We start from the raw sequence: 19,604 nt of genomic DNA, 5'->3' as shown, positions 1-19,604 counted from the left end.
TCCCAGCACTTTGGGAGGCCGAGGCGGGCAGATCACGAGGTCAGGAGATCGAGACCATCCTGGCCAATACAGTGAAACCCCGTCTCTACTAAAAATAAAAAAAATTAGCCGGGCATGGTGGCGGACGCCTCTGGTCCCAGCTACTCAGGAGGCTGAGGCAGGAGAATGGTGTGAGCCTGGGAGGTGGAGGTTGTGGTGAGCTGAGATTGCGCCACTGCACTCCAGCCTGGGCAACACAGTGAGACTCCATCTCAAAAGAAAAAAAAAAAAGAAAAAATACAAAAATTAGCTGGGCATGGTGGTCAGCCTGCCTGTAATCCCAGGTCTTCCGGAGGCTGGGGCATGAGAATCGCTTGAATCTGGGAGGTGGAAGCTGCAGTGAGCCGAGATCGTGCCACTGTACTCCAGCCTGGGAGACAGAGTGAGATTCTGTCTGAAAATAATAATAATAAAATAAAAATAAAATAAATTTCTTTTGTGGATGTGGAGTTTTGCTGTTTCCCTGGCTAGTCTCAAACTCCTGGCCGCAAGCGATCCTCCCTCTCAGCCTCCTTCAGTGCTGAGATTATAGGTGTATGTGTCTATTTCCTGTTTCTATGAATTTGTCTACTCTGGATACCTCATATAAATGGAATCACATGTTTGTCTTTTTGTGACTGGCTTATTTCACTTAGCATTAATGCCCTTAAGATTCATCCGTGTATCAGAATTCCCTTCTTTTCAGGGCTGACTACTCCATCATACAGACCACAGTTTGTTCATTTGTTGAGGGACATTTGGGTTACTTTCAACCTCTTGGCTATTGTGAATGATGCTGCTGTGAATGTGGGTGTGTAACCCTCTTTGAGATCCTGTTTTCAATTCTTTTAGACATATTCTGAAGGGGATTGCTGGTCGTATGTAATCCTATTTTTCAGTTTTCGAGGAGCTGCCATACCGATTTCCATAGCAGTTGCCTCGTTTGACAATTCCACCAGCAGTGCACATGAGTTCAGGTTTTTCTAAACCCTAACCAGCACGTGTTATTTTCTGAGTTTTTGGCTTTTTTTTTTTTTTTGAGTAGCCATCCTAATGGGTGTGATATTTTATTGTGATTATGAGTTGCATACCCCTGATGATTAGTGATGTTGACCATATTTTCTTTTTTGAGACGGAGTCTCACTCTGTTGCCCAGGCTGGAGTGCAGTGGCACAATCTTGGCCCACCACAAACTCCGCCTCTGGGTTCAAATAATTCTACTGTCTCAGCCTCCCAAGTAGCTGGGACTATAGGCGCCCGCCACCATGCCAGGCGGAGAATACAAAACATTTTACCGTGTTGCCCAGGCTGGTCTCAAACCCCTGGCCTCAAGTGATCCACCTGCCTCGGCCTCCCAAATACTGGGATAACAGGCGTGAGCAGCCACATGTGGCCTGACTCCGATTTTTATGGAGCTTCTTCGTCTTGTTTTTGTGCTCTCTCTCTCACTGATGTCTGCTCGCACCCTTTTAGAATTTCCTTTCTTCTGCTAGCTTTGGGTGTAGCTTTTTTTCCTAGTTCTTTGAGGTATAACGTAGATTTGAGGTCTCCTTTTTTTAAAAAAATGTGTGCATAACTTCCCTCTTAAGACTTTTCACTGCACCCCAGAAGTTTGGTATGTTGTGTTGTATGCTTTTGGTGTGTTGTGTTGTGTTGTGGTATGCATTTGTCTCAAGGAATTCTTCTAAGTTTCCTTGTTACATTTCCTTTGACTTTAAGTGTGGTGGTGAATTTCTAGTGATTCGTGGATCTTTCAGTTCTCTTTTTGCTGTTGATTTCTAGTTTGATTCCGTTGTGACTGAAAAGATACTTTATATGATTTCCATCTTGAATGTGTTAGGACTGGTTTTTGTGGCCTGACATGTGGTCTGTCTGGGAGAATGTTGCATGTGTACTTGCAAAGAATGTATTTTCTGCTGTTGGTGGGTGGAATGTTATGTATATGACTGTTAGGTCCAGTTGGCCTATAGTATTGTTCAAATACTCTATTGCCTTATTCATCTTTTGTTTGGTTGTTTTATCCATTATTGAAAGTTGGGTAGTGAAGTCTCCTACTATTATGGTGTTGCTTTTATTTCACCTTACAATCCTATCAAAGTTTGCTTCATATATTTAGGACCTCTGGTGTTTGGTGCATAAATATTTATAATTGTTATATCTTCTTGGTGAATTGACATTCTTTTTTTTTTTTTTTTGAGATGGAGTCTTGCTCTGTCGCCCAGGCTGGAGTGCAGTGGCGCGATCTCGGCTCACTGCAAGCTCCGCCTCCCGGGTTCCCGCCATTCTCCCGCCTCAGCCTCCTGAGTAGCTGGGACTACAGGCGCCCACCACCATGCCCTGCTAATTTTGTGTATTTTTGGTAGAGACGGGGTTTCACCGTGTTAGCCAGAATGGTCTCAATCTCCTGACCTCGTGATCTGCCCGCCTTGGCCTCCCAAAGTGCTGGGATTACAGGCGTGAGCCACTGCGCCCGGCTGCCATTCTTATCATTATATAATATCCTCTTCTCTTCTAACAGTTTTTTGTTTTTTCAGACAGAGTCTTGCTCTGCTGCCCAGGCTGGAGTGCAGTGGTGTGATCTTGGCTCACTGCAAGCTCTGCCTCCCGGGTTGAAGCAATTCTCCTGCCTCAGCCTCCCGAGTAGCTGGAACTACAGGCATGTGCTACCATGCCCGGCTAATTTTTCTTTTTTTTTTTTTTTGAGACTTCTGGTTGCCCAGGCTGCAGTGCAATTGTGTGATCTCAGCTCACTGCAATCTCTGCCTCCCAGGTTCAGGCGATTCTTCTACCTCAGCCTCCCAACTAACTGGGGCTACAGTTAGTAGGTGTGTGCCACCGTGCCCAGCTAATTTTTTCTCTTTTGTAGAGACAGAGTTTCACCAAGTTGGTCAGGCTGATCTCAAACTCCCGACCTCAGGTGATCTGCCCACCTCGGCCTCCCAAGGTGATGGGATTACAGGCGTGAGCCACCGCACCCAGCCCTAATTATGTGTTTATTTATTTGTTCTAGACAGAGCCTTGCTCTGTCGCCCAGGCTAGAGTGTGGTGGTGGTATCTTGGCTCACGGCAACCTCTGCCTCCCAGGTTCAAGTGATCCTCGTGCCTCAGCCTCCTGAGTAGCTGGACTACAGGCACCCGCCACATGCCCAACTAATGTTTTATATTTTTAGTAGAGCAGTGTTTTGCTGTGTTGGCCAGGCTGGTCTCAAACTCCTGGGCTCAAGTGATCAATCCACCTGCCTTGTCCTCCCAAAGTGCTGGGATTACAGGTATAAGCCACTGAGCCTGGCCCCAAATTTCTCTTTTTTTTTTTTTTTGTTGAGACAGAGTTTCACTCTTGTCACTGAGGCTGGAGTGCAATCACGGCAACCTCTGCCTCGTTGGTTCAAACCATTCTCCAGCCTTAGCCTCCCAAGTAACTGGGATTATAGGCGCCCACCACCACGCCTGGCTAATTTTTGTAGTTTTAGTAGAAATGGGGTTTCACCATGGTGGCCAAGGTGATCTCGAACTCCTGACCTCAAGTGATCCACCTGCCTCAGCTTCCCAAAGTGTTGGGATTACAGGCATGAGCCACCATTTCATAAGTGAGTGCAGCTATTCACCTCCTGGATAGGGAAACAGAGCTTTACCAGCAGCCCTGAAGCCCCATTTTGCCCTCTTCTAGTCACTGCCTTGCTTTCTTTTTTTCAAAAGTAACTACTGTCCTGTCTTCTATTCTGACTTTCATAGATTTTTTCCTGTTTTTGAACTTTATGTATGTAAAGTTCACAAATGGAATTGTACTGTAAGTGGAATTGTACAGTTTATATTTTAAGAAAATTGACCGAAGTATTAAAAAGAACATATAGACATGTAGACAAGTGCACGTATCATCCATGCTCTGCTTGATGAATTTTCAAACCAAACACATCCACATAGCCAACATCTGAATCAAGACAGGACATTGCCAGTACCTAGAAGGCCCAGCTGTGTTCCTTGCAGTCATTGCCATCCCCTGCCCTCCTTCCCACTACTGAGCAAACCACTTTTAACAACACAGATTGGCAGGTGTGGCGACTCACTCCTGTAATCCCACCACTTGGAGAGGCTAAGGAGGAAGGATGGCTTGAGCCCAGGAGTTGGAGACCAGCCAGGACAACATAGTGGGACCCTGTCTCTACAAAATAAAAATAAAAATTAGCTGGGCCTGGTGGTGCACGCCTGTAGTCCCAGCTACTTGGAAGGCTGAGCTGGGAGAATCATTTGAGCCTAGGAGGCCCAGGCTGCAGTGAGCTGTGACTACGCCACTGCACTCCAGCCTGGGCCACAGAGCGAGACCCTCTCTCAAAAACAAACCAAAAAAAACAAAGCCACAAATTTGTTTTTATTGTTATGTACTTTTTTGCAATCCTACAGTTTGAACTCTTTGTATCTTACTCGAATTCAGCATGGTTGTGAGGTTCGTTCATGGTGTGTGCAGCAGTTGCATTGCTGTATCATTTTCTTTTGCATGAGTATGTGGCAGTTTACTTTTCTAGTCCTTTCCTAGTAGACATTTTGGTCTGTGTAGCTTTGGATGTTGTGAATGGAGCTGCTGTTGGCATTCTTCTGCTGTACATTCACGCTCATTTTTTGTTGGGAATCATTGGGTGAGAAGATAGGTACATGTTTAGTTTTAGCAGGTTCCTCTCGTGTTCCTGTGTGGCTGTGTTAATTCACACCCCACGTGGCCTTGTGTAAGTTCCAGTTGTTTCGTATCTTCGACAGCACTTGGTATTGACAGTCTTTCAAAAGAGTTTTCGAAGCTCATTTCTTTTTTTTGAGACAGTCTTGCTCCGTCGCCCAGGCTGGAGTGCAGTGGTGCGATCTCAGCTCGCTGCAAGCTCTGCCTCCCGGGTTCAGGCGATTCTCCTGCTCAGCCTCCTGAGTCGCTGGTGTGTGCCACCGTGCCCAGCTAATTTTTTTATTTTTTTATTTTTTGTATTTTTAGTAGAGACGGGCTGTTACCCAGGAGCTCCTTCAATTTTTTTTTTGTATTTTTGTATTTTTGCCGTGTTGGCCAGGCTGGTCTTGAACTCCTGGACTCGAGTGATCTGCCTTGGCTTGCCAAAGTGCTGGGATTACAGGCATGAGCCACCGTGCCTGGCCAAAACTCATTTCTTTTTAAACTACTCGTTTATCTTTCAATGTAGATGTGAAATCTACACTATAATTTTCATTTTCAGGTCAAATGTAATCATCTTAATCCCTCATATTCAAATAATTATTCCATCAGCATCAGTTTTATGAATTGAGAGATGTTTTCCCAAGTAAAAATATTCTGGATTTCTGTAGGAATCAGTGTGGAAATGAAATCATTTGCCCTGTGCCGCGCAGCACAGGAGTGTCCGTTCTCATGTTGATGAGATGCAGGACCAGCCCCGTCCTGGAAGATTCCTTGCAGCCTTGGCTGGCAGCCGACGTCCGTGCCTCCCGGGTGTTCTTCCCTCTGTTGTCTGAAGGGTCCTTCGTGATGCCACAGCGTACCTGAGGCTGCCTCAGTGACAAGTGCTCTTTCCAGGGGTGGCCCTGGCAGAAAGGGGTGAGAAGGTGCAGACCTCCGCAGAACCGTGTGTGCTCACTTCCGTGGAACAAGGATAAGGAGGCAGCACAGACAGACCCAGCTGCCGAGGAAAGATTCCAATTCGATTTTACAGAACATCTGCCCTAAGGCAAAACCAAAGAAGGTTTCCTTTTTATCAAAACTTCACTAACACAGAAGGGTATAAATAAAACATGAAATTGTTTGGCTTCTCCTCGTAGTACTACTTGGAAGTTGTAGATCCTTTGCCTCAGCAGGACCTAGAAGGCGCAGTGGATGGAGGATATCAAATGCGATTCTCCAGGAATCTATACCTGTGAGTCAGGGAGAAGCAGCGGAGGCCAAGAGCCCGTTGAAGGAATTTTTTTTCTCCTCTTTCTTTCCTTACTAGTTGCCTCTTGAAGTGGATTTAACTAAAGCGAAGAGACAAGATTTTGAACCATCTGTGGAAGAGGCAAGATATAACAGCTGCCGACCGAACATGGCCCTGGGACACCCACAACTACAGGAGGTGACCTCCCCTTCCAGACCAAGCCATGTTGTGATACAGGGGGACAAGGACTGCAGCTCCCGGTATGCGGCCCAAGGCCCCTTCCTTTCCTCTCGGCCCCTTCCTGTGTCATTGGGGCTGCCTCCACTCCCTCCTCCAGAGCCAGCCGGCCGTGTGCGTGCTCCCAGGAGCCATGGCTGTCACTCGGGGCTCCTCTCACCGTTGGTCCTCTCACGCAGAGGCCTGACTTCATCCACCGTGGAGAGCGAGGCCACGTACCAGCGGAAGCTCCGGCAAAAGCAGCTGCAGCAGCAGTTCCGGGAGCGGATGGAGAAGCAGCACGTTCACGTCTCCACGCCGTCCGCTGAGAAGAGTGAGGGTGTGTGAGAGGGGGGAGCAGGGCCCTGGGAGGTGCCTGCAGGAGGAAGTCTGGCCGCAGGGTCGCCTGATTCTCTGCCAGTAACCCTGTGGCCGGCTCCAAACCAGGCCTCGCTGGGACTTCTCTCATGCCACACGCAGGAGAGATGAGCCCAGGAAATTCAGATATTTAAATCTGCCATACATTTTCCCATTTCTAAAGACAGTGATTTTTTTTTTTTCCCCCATGGAACTAAATGGGCATTGATAAAATCTTCTCGAATTAGAAATTTCAGGGTAAATAACTTTTTTTTGCTTCAAATACTTTGGCCATCTCTACATTAGAAAGCCTTGGCCGGGCGCGGTGGCTCACATCTGTAATCCCAGCACTTTGGGAGGCTAAGGTGGGCGGATCACTTGAGGTCAGGAGTTTGACACCAGCCTGGCCATCATGGCGAAACCCCATCTCTACCAAAAATACATAAAAATTAGCCAGGTGTGGTGGCACATGCCTGTGGTCCCCCCTACTCGGGAGGCTGAGGCAGGAGAATTGCTTGAATCCAGAAGGCAGAGGTTGCAGTGAGCCAGGATCGTGCCACTGCACTCCAGTCTGGGCGACACAGTGAAGGAGACCTGGCCTCAAAAAAAAAAAAAAAAAAAAAAAAAAAAAAGCAAGCCTTGTTTCTGAGATGTCTTCAAATACAAGGCAGAATTGGGGTTGAGAATAACAGGAACTTTTGGCGGATGGTTTATCTATCAACTTTAGTTTATTTCGGAGTCCAGGTTCAGTGGGAACAGTGATACAGACGCCTTCCTCTCTTCCTTCTCTGTCTCCCCTCCTGTTTCTCCTGCCCGTCCAGGGGCAGGTAGTCCTTACTCAGAGTGGAAACAGAGAGAAGCCTTGTCCCAGATCCCTCGAGCTCTTGCCCAGTTTTTCCCTAGGAATTGTGAAGAAGATTCAGAGGACTCGCTCCATGGTTGTTCACTGATGTGCCCCTCGGCACTCACAGGCTGAAATTAACATACAAACTCAAACAGAACCACTTCCTGTCCCGTGGATGTCCTTACTGAGAGTGATTCTAGATGTTTAGCTTCTCAACCATTGCAGAGGCTCCCGGGTAGACTGTGGAGGAAGCCGCCCTCCAGGCCTTTCCTGCCCCTTGGCAGACAACGTGAGCCATTGTTATTTTAATCCATTTCACACATCAGGTTTTGGCTTAAGATTTTGTTTGTTGGTTTGTTTTCAGACAGGGTCTTGCTCTGTCGCTCAGCCTGGAGTGCAGTGGTGGGATCAGGGTTCCCTGCAGCCTTGACCTTCCTGGGCTCAAGTGATCCTCCTTCCTCAGCTCCTGAGTAGCTGGGACTACCAGTGCATGCTCCACACCCGCTAATATTTTGTTTTTCGTAGAGGTGGGGTCTGGAACTCCTGGTTTCAAGTGATCCTCCCACCTTGGCCTCCCAAAGTCCTGGGGTTACAGGGTGAGCCCCTGCGCCTGGTCAGATTTTAGTTTAAGATTTTGTTTGAGCAAGGGTTATGGCTGTAACAAGCAAGCCAGACACTGGACTAGATGGCCTGTAAGAACCCTTTTACTTTTGCTATGAAAAGAGAAAAGAAACTTGTCTTTCCCACTGGTGAGAAGAATTCAAACCACAGACAGATCTGTAGGTGGGACTGGGACTCGGGAATCCGAAGTTCTTTTTACTGGCTGAGGCAGTGCAGCCCGAAGCGGTGTTGTCCTGAGTGTGTGTCCTCTGACGAGAGGGGAGTGGACTCAGCTCTGAAATCCCATGTAGTGATATGATGATGACTTGTCCTTTCTCTCCTCTGAACCGTAGCGGCGCCTGCGGCCCCTCCTCTGACGCACAGCACTCCTGTAACTGCCGTCTCAGAACCACTCCCGGAGAAAGACTTCCTTGCAGGCGTGACTCAAGAATTAATCAGTAAATACCTTGAAATGCTTGTAAGCTACTGTGCTGTATGTTTTTAGCAGCCACAGAATACCTTTTAGGCAGCACAGAAGTCCTCATTTCCGTGGGTTGTCGTTGAGGGGTTCTGGCTGATCGCACATGTCCAGTTTCTCTTTCGTCCTAACTGAAGGGAAGTGTGCTTTGAGGGGGAGGGGAGAGAAATTCCAAAAACTTTCGGAAGGTACTCAAGACATGGGATTTCTGACGGCCAGTTTTCCCTGTGCTTTCTGTGAGAAGATTTCATTCTCTGCTGATGACACACTTTCCCTTGACCTCTGTAGAGACTCTTGAAGACAACTCTGAAAAGTGGGCTGTGACTCCAGATGCCGGGGATGGTGTGGCCAAGCCCTCGTCTAGAGCAGACCCAGCCCAGACCGCTGACACACTAGCCCTGAACCACCAGATGGTGACCCAGGACAGGACTCCACACAGCCTTTGCCACCAGAAACCACAAGCAAAATCTGGATCTTGGGACCTCCAGACTTACAGCACCGACCAGCGCGTAACAGGTAGCAGAGAGGTGTTTAGGCACAAAAATTAAAGGGAGGTCCCAGCTTTAATTCTGGGAATTTTTGAGGAAGGATGACATTTCATTTGAAGTTTGATAGAACAGGGAGCTTCTATTAGGGAAGGCGCCACACGTAGAAGATAATTGTTTAAGAGCCAGAACTTTTCCTCTGGGCTCCTGACTGCAGGTGCAGCCCTTTCCAGCTCCTGATAATAGCAGGAAGCGGAAGCGCGACTGCAGGGGCAGGGAGAGCTTTCCCTCCTAGCAGCAGGTCTGTCGTGAGCACGATGCCACTTGGTCGAGGAGAATCATCTGCCTTCCTCCTAACAGTAATTCTCCTTCTTGGGCTTAGTCTAGATTAGGATCATTAATATAATCCAGAAATCATTAGCTGTCAGTTTATTTTAAAATCATGGCAGCTACATTTAAGCCATTTTGTCTTCCGCAGGAAACTGGGAATCTCATAGGAAGAGCCAGGACATGAAGAAAAGGAAATACGATCCATCTTAACTGAGGCGCAGCCACGCGACTGGACTGTCACAAAGGGACTTTGGAAAACTGCTTTTTCGTCATGAAATTGTTCATCTCTCCTGGAGAACGAACTTGACTGCAATTTATCTTGCTTCATTCTGAACCTTACCAAGAGGATCTGAGTGCACTGCAGGTAGAGCTGAGCACTTTTGGAAAGCTGGTCTGCCACTCGGGTAGGGAGAGGCTCGGGACAGATGAAATAGCTTTTCTTTGGCTTGTGAGGCTTCCCACTATTTATTACTAAACTATTATATTAATACAGATGGACATTTTAGGAATCACCAATGGCTCCCTGCCCTCAAGCAATACAGGCCAGACTTGGTCCTAAGCACCTGCCTCAGCAATTGCCTACATTCAGTTGTTCTGCATAACGTCTGCCTTCTTTCCTTTAGGGTCCATGCCTTTAATGTTGTCCACATGACACACTGTCGATCACGGCAGGAAAAAGGTTGGAGTAGTGCTTTTACTACTTCGTATCGATCCAGGTTACAGTCTTCATTTAATATAAACTCTAATTTATGGGTTTACGACATTACAATCCTGCATTCTTTCAAGACTTCAGGACTGACATTTTTTTCCTAAGGAAGGAAATAATCATCTAAGACCAAGAAAAAAGGCTTGTTTGTTTGGTTTTGAGACAGAGTCTTGCTGTGTTGCCCGGACTGGAGTTCAGTGGTACAAACACAGCTCAACCTCCTGGGCTCAAGTGATCCTCCCACCTCTGCCTTATGAAATACAGGGATTACTGGTGTGAGCCACTGTGGCCAGAAAAGGCATTTTTGAGAAAGCAAGTCATATACCTTATAACAAAATAGAATATTTATATATTGCATAGCCCCTTACCTGAAATGCTTGAAACCAGAATTGTGCATTTTTTGAATATTTGTATATACATAGTGAGACCTTGGGGATGGGACTTCACCTGTGTTTCATATATGTACCTCATACACATAATTTTTGCATGAAACAAAGCTTGTGTATAAGAGATACTGCAGCTGAAGGGGACTGGGTCTTTTTTTCTCTTAGGGTCACTGAATGAGCTTGTCTGCCTGGTGCTTTGCGACTTGTCACACGAGGTCATGTGTGGGATTTTCCACTTCTGGCATCATGTCAGTGCTCAGAAATTTCCGGATCTCGGAGCATTTCAATTAGGGGGATACTCAAACACAGCTGTTTCTACTTCCCCATTTCAGATGTGAGATGTAACCCACCTTGACCATAAATTGGCTTTTCATAGTGTTCAGACGTTTCATAATTCTTCCCCTCAAATAATGAAGTTTGCAATTTTACTTATTTTTTTTTTTTTTACGAGGGTGTCTGGCTCTGTAGTCCAGGCTGGAGTGCAGTGGCGCGATCTTAGCTCACTGCAATCTCCGCCTCCCGGGATTCAAGTGATTCTCCTGCCTTAGGCTCCCGAGTAGCTGGGATTACAGGCACCCACCAAGACGCCCGGCTAATTTTTGTATTTTTAGTAGAGGAGACGGGGTTTCTCCATGTTGACTAGGCTGGTCTCAAACTCCTGACCTCAAGTGATCTGCCTGCCTCGGCCTCCAAAAGTGCTGGACTCACAGGCATGAGTCACCGCATCCAGCCACTTCAATTTTTTTTTAGACCTATTTTGGGGCTTGGCTGTGCCTAATCTTGAAGCGGTGACTTATTTTTTGGCTCACAGACCCATTTGGGAAGCTGTGAACCTGAGATAAGGAAGTCTGAAAGTACTAGCCGGCAGCCGGCCATTTCTATTCCTTTGGAAGATGAAGAGGCAGCAAAAGAGCTCCCAGGAATTAGGAATCCAGTTATCAATTGCACTTAACTCAAAATAGTGCCAATGAGAATGTGAAGGAATTTTCTGGAAATGAAACCCCACAGCTCAACAAAAGCAAGTTTGGTTTATTTGAATGGTTTCATTAAATAAGTCTACAAAGGTAACAAACTGAAGCACAAAGCGCAATCTTACAAGAAGCGCAACACCCAGAGTTAGTGCAAAATGTACAATTAACGGCTGCTGGGAAACCCCCGAAGTTTGAATTTTTATCTTTAAACAGTGTACATTGTTAAATAATGGAAGGAAAACATTTATAATTCAGAAAGTTTTTAATGTGGAAAAAGATACTCAAAGTGTACTATTAACACAAAAATAATTTAAACAGTTCAGTAGCACTAGTTCATTCCTCTAGGCTTCAGTTATTTCATCCACAGGAGGATGAAATCAACAGTAAATAAAACCAGTTCTGACTTTTTGTGCATGAGTGAAAAGATGTCAAAATTATTAAACCCAAAGAACCAATGAGAATGTGCCGCATGAGGCTCCCTGCTCCTCTGGTATAAAGTATGTCTCACTCTTGGGTGGCCCCTTTCTCAGCTACTCAGCCCCTTCTTGGTTCTATCCTTACTCTCTCCACAAGAAATGGAAGCAGAGAATAAATAAGTCAGTCGTTTTATAGCAGGGGTTGAAGCCCCTGCCCTTTTCCTTTCTACCTTTTAAAACCCTTCGGCTCTCCTTTGCATATTTAGGGCCATAGACCAACTTCATAAGGGAAGCAGGGCCCTTAAGGAATGAACAGGGCACGGGAGCCTCCAGCCTCTTTCTGTGGTGGTGGTGGTGGTGATTTCCGGAATATGCCATTGACGTGGGTAAAAGGTTGGAAATATTTTCAGTTTCCCAACTAAGAGTCAATAAGCACCCCAAAATAATTAAGAGTCCTAGCTTCTTTGTCTGTCTTCAGAGATAACAAAGATCCTAAACATAGCCAATTAGGACAGTATTTCCGGAAAGCTCTGAAAATAATAACTACCCATTACAAGTAGGCATAGCACTAAATAACACTGATTGGTTGCAGTTATTACTTACGGGGAATATTTATTTGAAAATGTGAACATATTAGCTGTACTTCTAGAAATAAAGGTGGCACAATAGATGATGATCCTGCAACCATGTGGACATCATAAAGGAAACGAGTAGGAATAAGTATTCTTTCCTACAATGAGTAATTCAGACGTGGAAAGATTCAGATGTGGAAAGATTCACTTTCCACAAAACATAGTACCCCAAGCTGAGAAATGCATGGCACATGTGCAACAAAGGAAAGCAATCCAAACAGTTTTTCTGAGAGCAACTTTCTCCATCTGTGACTTTTCACTATCAGGTTCCCCAACTTGAAAACTAGCCCCCACCCCCTTCTCTTTATGTTCAGTTTCTTCTAGGTCACGTCTGTTCAAGCCTAGCTCAAGTAAGAAAGGTTTATATGACAGTCACTGGCCAGGCTTCACGTATCTTCAAAACAAGTTTGTTTCCTCATTCTTCAGTCTGTCTTTCACCCAGCACACACCATTCTTTTCAGTTGCCCAATTTTGTTACAACACCCCCTCCTCACTATTCCTGAAACAGAACTTTCTGTTTTTAACCACTGATGCCAACTTAACCTCCCACCCTACTCATCTTACACCTGCTCTAGACAAAGTTGTTGAAGGACTTAAAAAAATACTTTTTCAATTTCCCTTTGGCATAACCACTGCTGGACTGCTGGGGTCACATGGACCTAAGATTTCCTTCCACATGCCCTTTATTGATCTGGGGTCTGATAAGTTGATGCTAATGGCAGAAGCAATAGAAGTCCAAGGCACTAAAATGTCCAGCAAGCAACACTGGGAAACAGAAGTATTCAAGTACAGTAATTTATACAATTTTACATTCACATTTATTCATCTAATACAATGGAAATACAAAGGAAAAAGTTAAAGTGTCTCAATAAGTAAAGGACAGAGCTAGCTTTTTTTGGAACTTTTTAAACGTTTCATATTTTACTCTTAAAACTACTGTTGTCCAACAACATTTTATATATCACAGTGTTTCCACATCAAAACTGATGGCAAAGTTACATGTCCGCAGGGAACTTAATTTTTTTTTTTCCTAATTGCTAATGCTGCAGTCAAAGCTGCTAATATCTTTTGCTTAAAGCACTAATGACCTATCATAAGAAAGAGTTGCACCCCAGTCCCCTGGTATTTTTCACTGGGTTCTAAAAGAGCAAAGAAAAACAAAATAAAAAAGAGGGGTAAAAAAAAGGGAGGAGGGCAGGGTAGGAGAGAGCCCAGTAGGTTTTTGTCTCTTGTGGTTCAGATTCTTGAGGGAGTGAGGGATTCGGGGCATGAGCCCCACCCACTCGGAAGTACAGATGGGTTGGATTTTACGTTGCGTTCTCTGGCTTCCTTATGAACAAGACTTTCCTAGCCCTCATCCTCATTACTGAGTATAGATAAACAGGAAAGCATGGTCTGAAGCTGCCCCTTTACAAAAAAGCTGTTCTTTCCTTCCTCTCCCACTCCAATAACTGGAGCGGGGGAGACTCTCCACTCTGAGGGCTCAATGCAGTATGAACAACATTCCCTTCTGGCAAGAAATAACCAGTTAAATGCAGCACTAGTAGTTAGTACACAGGCTACTTCCCACCCCCCACCCCCCCCCCCCGCATTCCATCTCCTGCCCCCAGATCTATTGGGCTAACGTCTCTAGGTCTACGTGGTCCGCAGGTTGGAGCCTGGGGGGTTGCTGATGGATTTCTGCAAATTGCTGATGTTGAAATTCTGCAAGGAGGCAGTTCCCACAGGTTGGAACTGGCCAATCGGCTGTGGTGCGGGGCCACCCGTCCCACTCCACTGGGCGCCAAATGGGGTAGCTGGAAAGCCATACTGCTGTGGGGGGCACATAGACTTGGTGAAGTGACCTAGAGAGGTAGCTGATGCTGCAGAGATGGGGGCAGAGCCACCCAGGTTCGAGGTCATGGAGATGCACAGTTGCCCAGGTGCAGAGAACTTCCTTGCCATTCCAGGGCCCTGAAAACAAAACCACATGTCAAGTGTGGTGTGGGCCACGGGTATAAAATGTGTGGCGTTAACATATACTTCTAGTCTAATCCTGTAAGATACAGCAAAACAGTCTTCTGTAGTATTTATTGGCTCTTTATATTTACCAAGTAAGGGTGAAAATAATCCTGATGAGAGGGGAGGGACGTCATGTGCATGTGTGTGTGTGTGTGTGTGTAGTTCAGGATGACGAAGGAAAAACGAAGAAGAAAAAGTTGAGCCGACCAGTAAGAGGTTAGGAATTCAGGGAAAGGAAAAATAAAAGGGTACCTGGAGGATTTTTGCCCTGTTTTTCTAAAGTGTTAAAATTCATGAGCTACTGAAGAAGGTCATGGTGTAAGACGTTAAGCAGCAGCCTCGTTGTTTATATCACCTCAATTCAGGTGTGTGTTACGGATTCTCCACGGCAGAAGAGAGACTTACCTCATAATTCATGTGCCCTTTGCTTCCTCTCCTGCCTGAGAGAATCATGGCATCTCGGGCCCAGTTGTCTACCAACTTGTGCAAGTCATCTGTGAATGTGCCCTTCCGGCTGGACGTCATGGCAGGAGGCTGAGCTTGGGCGGCTTGGCTGTTCACTGTTGCCCCAACGGTGTTTGTGCTGCTGGTCCCTATTATAAGCAACAGAATACAAGCATTAAAAGAAGCCTAGGTTACAATTTCGGGAAGAGGGAAAACTTCACGGGATGATGAATGGCAAGCCACAGAATGGGGAGAGGATGAATTGGGAAGCCATGCAAGAAGGGAAGATTCCAAGGTTTTGTTTAGCCATTTGTTTTGGTATAATAGGGTGATGAAAACAGTTTCTCTTCAGTAGCTGCTGCTAACGCTGAACAACTCAGGATGACGGTAGGTACACAGGCAGGGGCCTCTTTCAGTCCATTCACAAAGCACCTGAGAACTGGAACTGCTCACCAGTACGCTATCCCCGACATCACGATGCTGATGGAGGTGTAATACGATCAGCAAGGCTAGCTGCTCTGGAATTTTGCAGAATGCAGGGTAAAAGAGTGCACTGGGCAGGGTTAAAGTAGGAGTAGGAAAAGATGCTTGGCTAAGGAGAAGGTGGGTTTCCAAACCATGTGGACATTGCCACATTCTTTAGCCCTTTTTTTTTTTTTCAGATGGAGTCTCACTCTATTACCCAGGCTGGAGTGCAGTGGTATGATCTCAGCTAACTGCAACCCCTGCCTCCCGGGTTCAAGTGATTCTCCTGTCTCAGCCTCCAGAGTAGCTGGGATTGCAGGTGTGTGCCACCATGCCCAGCTAATTTTTGTATTTTAGTAGAGATAAGGTTTTGCCATGTTGGCCAGACTGGTCTCAAACTCCTGACCTCAGGTGATCTGCCCGCCTTGGCCTCCCAAAGTGCTGGGATTACAGACGTGAGCCACCATGCCTGGCTTTTTTTTTTTTTTTTTTTTAAGGAAGGGTCTCTTCTTTTTCTGTCACCCAGGTTGGATACAGCAGCACAATCACGTCTCACTGCAGTCTCAAGCTCCTCCTGCCTCAGCCTCCCAAGTAGCTTGGGACTAGACGTATGCACTACCACACCCAGTTAATTTTTTAATTTTTTATATAGACAGAATCTCCATATGTTGCTTAGGAACTGCTGGGCTCAGGCAATCCTGCCATGTCAGCCTCCCAAAGAGCTGGGATTACAGGTGTGAGCCACCATGCTCAGCCTAGCCATTCTTTAAATAGAGAGAAGTAATAACAGAAGTAGCATGCTGTGTTCAGAAGAGTTTTTCACCTGGACCCATAAACATGATTTTACAAACATAAATTTGGGAGGGGTTAGCCTCTTCCAATTTCCCATGAGTAAAAAACAAGATTATTCACGAGGAAAGGACTATATGGTGTGCCTGAATCTTTCAACTTCAGGAAGACATGGTTTTCCTGAAGATGACCTCAGTTTCAATTGGCTCAAGGATTCCCACTGCTTCTCCCCACTCTTCCCAGAACAGCAAGCACTCCCATGTAGAAGCGACAAGAAAATGCAGCTGAGGCAGGGTGCAAAGGGGAGGAGGAAGCTTTGCGGTTATGATGAAGGAATTCTATTTCTACGGTTTGATGAGAAAGGAAGAAGGAGTCTATGTCCTGCCTGATTTCGGCTCTGCTGGAGGGCACACTGAAGATTATTCGAAGAGGCACGTTTTGGGGAAGAGGGAAAGAAGAGTCATGGTCTTGTCTATTTTCCTTACCCCCCACTATCTTACCAGATCTCACGTTACAGAATAAATAAAAGCTACTAAAGTCAGTTGTGAACCACTAGTCCTTAAAGGCACCCAAGTAACGCTGGGGGTGAGTCAGTGCATGCGTTTTCCTGCTTTCCAGGTCAAAGCGGCACCAGGTCACAGCAGCACACCTAACACAACCCTGCCACTTAGAAGCCTGTTACTGACCATCACTCGTCTCCAGTCAAGCTTATATCCTACCACCTGGGGAATGGCACACACAAGCATGTCTGTGCTGGAGTAACAGCTAATTCCGAGGTGAAGCTGCAGAGTGAGGAAGGTCACATGCTTCCTACCACTATGGCAAGACGTGGAACTACTGCAGTGTGAGTGTCAGCTCACTTCTTGGTGTCTGCTGGAGCCACAAGGGGATTGCTATTGCACATACAGTGTGAAGGGAAGAGTAAGTTCCCCTACAGTACAGGAAACTCAAGTGGAGAAGTATTAAAGCACAGAAAACAGACTTCCATGAACAGCAAATGTGAGAGAGTGGTGAAGTGGGAAGCACAGGCAATGAGGATGGGCAGTCATGACAGTGAGTGACTCAATCTAGAAAGCAAGCGTACATGCATGGGGGATTGTCATCCTGTTTGAACAATTATTGCTTGGTGAGCTTGATGTGAGAGACAATCAAAACAAAAAACAAATAATCACAGCGGAGCAGGGCTGTCAAAAGCTAAATACAAGAAGCTCAGGAGACATGACCATTGCTTATCCACACAGAGCTCATGCTGGGAGACACACCTCTCTGTCTGGTGCTAGTCTGTTGCCCCTGATGCTACGAGGCCCCTTTAGAACCAAATTTCACTTTTCATTTTAACCTACATTACCTAACACAGGAGTCTCTTCCCATGAGGAAAGAGAAATCATGAGGAAGAGTCAACCATACAGTTAAACCTTCACATTCTGGCTGCTGTCTACAGTCCTCTCATTAAAGAATGAAACAAACCTATCCTTTTCTAACCAGAAATTAACTCCTAAGAAGACGAGACTTGACTATAAAAGCTGTAGAAAGGCCTTTGAGAGAATATGCTAACTTCTTAACCTTTTTTAGTTCTTCTGAAAAGCCCTAATAAGTAGTATAGACTTACCCCCAAGATTCATTTTTAAATTTTCCTCCTGCCATTATAATACATTTCCCCTACTCCCACATCACCAGATCCTAGTAACAATAACCTATTATGAACCATAACTTACAGCCCAGCATCCCAAGTACAGAATTTCCCTGTTGACCCTACCTAGAACACTGTAAGTGGCCTTCTCATTAAAATATGAGAAGCCACGGTCTAAGAAGACAAACTCTAGTAAGTGGTGTTTTTCTCCTCATCAATCTAGCACACATCTCCCACTTCAATGTGAACAATGGGAGGGCATGGATTTTCGCATGCTTTCATCACTGCTGAGTTTCCAGTTGGGGTAATAACACTGCCCGGCACATATTTGCTTGACTAAAGGATCGCTCTCCTGTAGGAACCTAGGCATCCCTGATCTCCCTGTACACATCCATGGCCATTACCAATTCATGTCTGTCACAAGCTAGGCTCACATGGGGTTATCACTGAGGGCACTGACTATGAGATGGTTCCTCAATTAAGCATGTTAAATATCTATTAGAATAGGATACAGAGCTAGATGGAAGTTAGGAATCAGGGAGCTATGAGACTGCAGAGTTGAAAGAACTCGTGGTTAACAGGCTTTGCAATCAAGGACCAAAAATAACAGAAAAGATAATTACTACAGAGCTGGTTGCAAGGACAGACTTTTTTCACCATCTTCCCTGAAGCACAAAGAGAGAAGCAATGTGTTAAAGACAAAGAAACATCAGTGTAAAATATTTAGAATCTCCAAACAGCACACAAATGCCCAGCAAGAGAAAGCAGGAGGGGAGACAGATAGGTAGGACCTGGTAGCCCTTGAATAGATACAGTTCTACAGAATGTTTCTAACTGGCTGTTAGCCTTAACGTGATTATCTGATGAGCTGTGTTACCTGGCTGACAGATGTTGGGTTTCCACACCCACTCTCTGTATCTAAAAGAGTAATGCCCTGCATTGAGGTTCTGGAATCGGAGAGGAACTCCAGTCTCTCAGGCCTCACTGCTTGAATTTCAAATACCCAAGCAGCATTTCCACTGATCCTGTCCCACTTCCTGTTTCTCCAGCTGGGCTGTTAAAAAGCACTCAATTAAATGCATTAGCAATCCCACCATAGTAGACTGATAGTATCACTGTTACGGTTTTAAGTTCATTTACATTGGCTATATTTCCACATCCTAGATATATATACTAACCCCTTCCCTTACAGAATAATTTTTAAAAGTACGTGGAAAACAAGCAACCTCTGAACATAAATATAGCAGTAAGCCAAGCCGTGCTTCCAAACCATTATCTATTTTGAGAGCATAGAATAATACAACTCAAGCTAGTAAAGTCCCTACTCTTTCAAGTACCTGTTTCATTTCCATAGTTCAAGTCTGTCTCTTGGGATTTGTTCACCAGGCTTACATGATGTATCCTGACGTGACTTCAAAAGATGTAGGGCCTTTCATTTTACACCCAAAGGGAAGTGACAAGATTCAATATTTCTGACCAGTTTCATTTGAACAACAAGGGTAATACCACCTACCTTTAAAAGTGGGATGAGAATTTATGGAATTTAATTAAAGTGTTATTTGTCACATATTTCAGAAACAGAAGCTTTGGTTCTCTTTCTTCCCTCTCAGGCACTTTAGGCTGTAGACCATAGGCCTGACATGTCACATTCTACTTTAAAAATACTCAGCTCCTACTGTTAATGTCCTTGCAACTTTCTAGGTGGACAAGCAAATTAAATGCTTATTCAACTGTCAAAGTGCTAATATGCACAGTCCAGGAAAGTGTGACCAGAAGAATTATTGATCTGAGTCCTCAAAAAAAAAAAAAAAAAAAAAAAAACCACACATGCCTGGAAAACTATCGAATTGGGTAATGCCTTCCACCCACTTCTTTGTTAAATAGCCTGGGACTAGTGAATGTGGGGGAAGTCAGTAAAAGTAAAAAGGCGGTCTTTTTACCTGCAATTCATTACTAATGC

The 19,604-nt window shown here is 45.3% G+C and overlaps 2 protein-coding genes across 36 annotated transcripts in view; one reads left to right on the top strand and one right to left on the bottom strand.

Moving 5' to 3' along the window:
* RAD52 (RAD52 homolog, DNA repair protein) overlaps positions 1-11,691 on the top strand; it is a 34,747-nt gene extending 23,056 nt beyond the window's left edge. For 4 of the 6 annotated variants that reach the window (XM_031651019.1, XM_031651020.1, XM_009217657.4 and 1 more), the window contains 4 exons: positions 5,973-6,450; positions 8,265-8,369; positions 8,678-8,905; positions 9,353-11,681. In XM_031651019.1, coding sequence (XP_031506879.1) covers positions 5,973-6,450; positions 8,265-8,369; positions 8,678-8,905; positions 9,353-9,414 — 873 coding nt within the window. In that variant the 3' untranslated portion in view covers positions 9,415-11,681. Of the gene's footprint in view, positions 1-5,972; positions 6,451-8,264; positions 8,390-8,677; positions 8,906-9,352 lie in introns of all 6 variants that reach the window. The other 2 variants (XM_031651021.1, XR_004176270.1) reach the window with 2 other exon arrangements.
* WNK1 (WNK lysine deficient protein kinase 1) overlaps positions 11,306-19,604 on the bottom strand; it is a 156,607-nt gene continuing 148,308 nt past the window's right edge. For 17 of the 30 annotated variants that reach the window (XM_031650992.1, XM_031650997.1, XM_031650995.1 and 14 more), the window contains 4 exons: positions 18,268-18,309; positions 16,400-16,426; positions 14,722-14,909; positions 13,347-14,268 (listed from right to left, as the gene is read on the bottom strand). In XM_031650992.1, coding sequence (XP_031506852.1) covers positions 13,951-14,268; positions 14,722-14,909; positions 16,400-16,426; positions 18,268-18,309 — 575 coding nt within the window. In that variant the 3' untranslated portion in view covers positions 13,347-13,950. Of the gene's footprint in view, positions 14,269-14,721; positions 14,910-16,399; positions 16,427-18,267; positions 18,310-19,604 lie in introns of all 30 variants that reach the window. The other 13 variants (XM_031650996.1, XM_031650999.1, XM_031651003.1 and 10 more) reach the window with 5 other exon arrangements.

The sequence above is a fragment of the Papio anubis genome, chromosome 9 (genome assembly GCF_008728515.1).
Source record: "Papio anubis isolate 15944 chromosome 9, Panubis1.0, whole genome shotgun sequence".
NCBI lineage: Eukaryota > Metazoa > Chordata > Mammalia > Primates > Cercopithecidae > Papio > Papio anubis.
The sequence above is the reverse complement of the archived record's forward strand: the minus strand, read 5'-3'. Positions and strand labels throughout refer to the sequence as shown.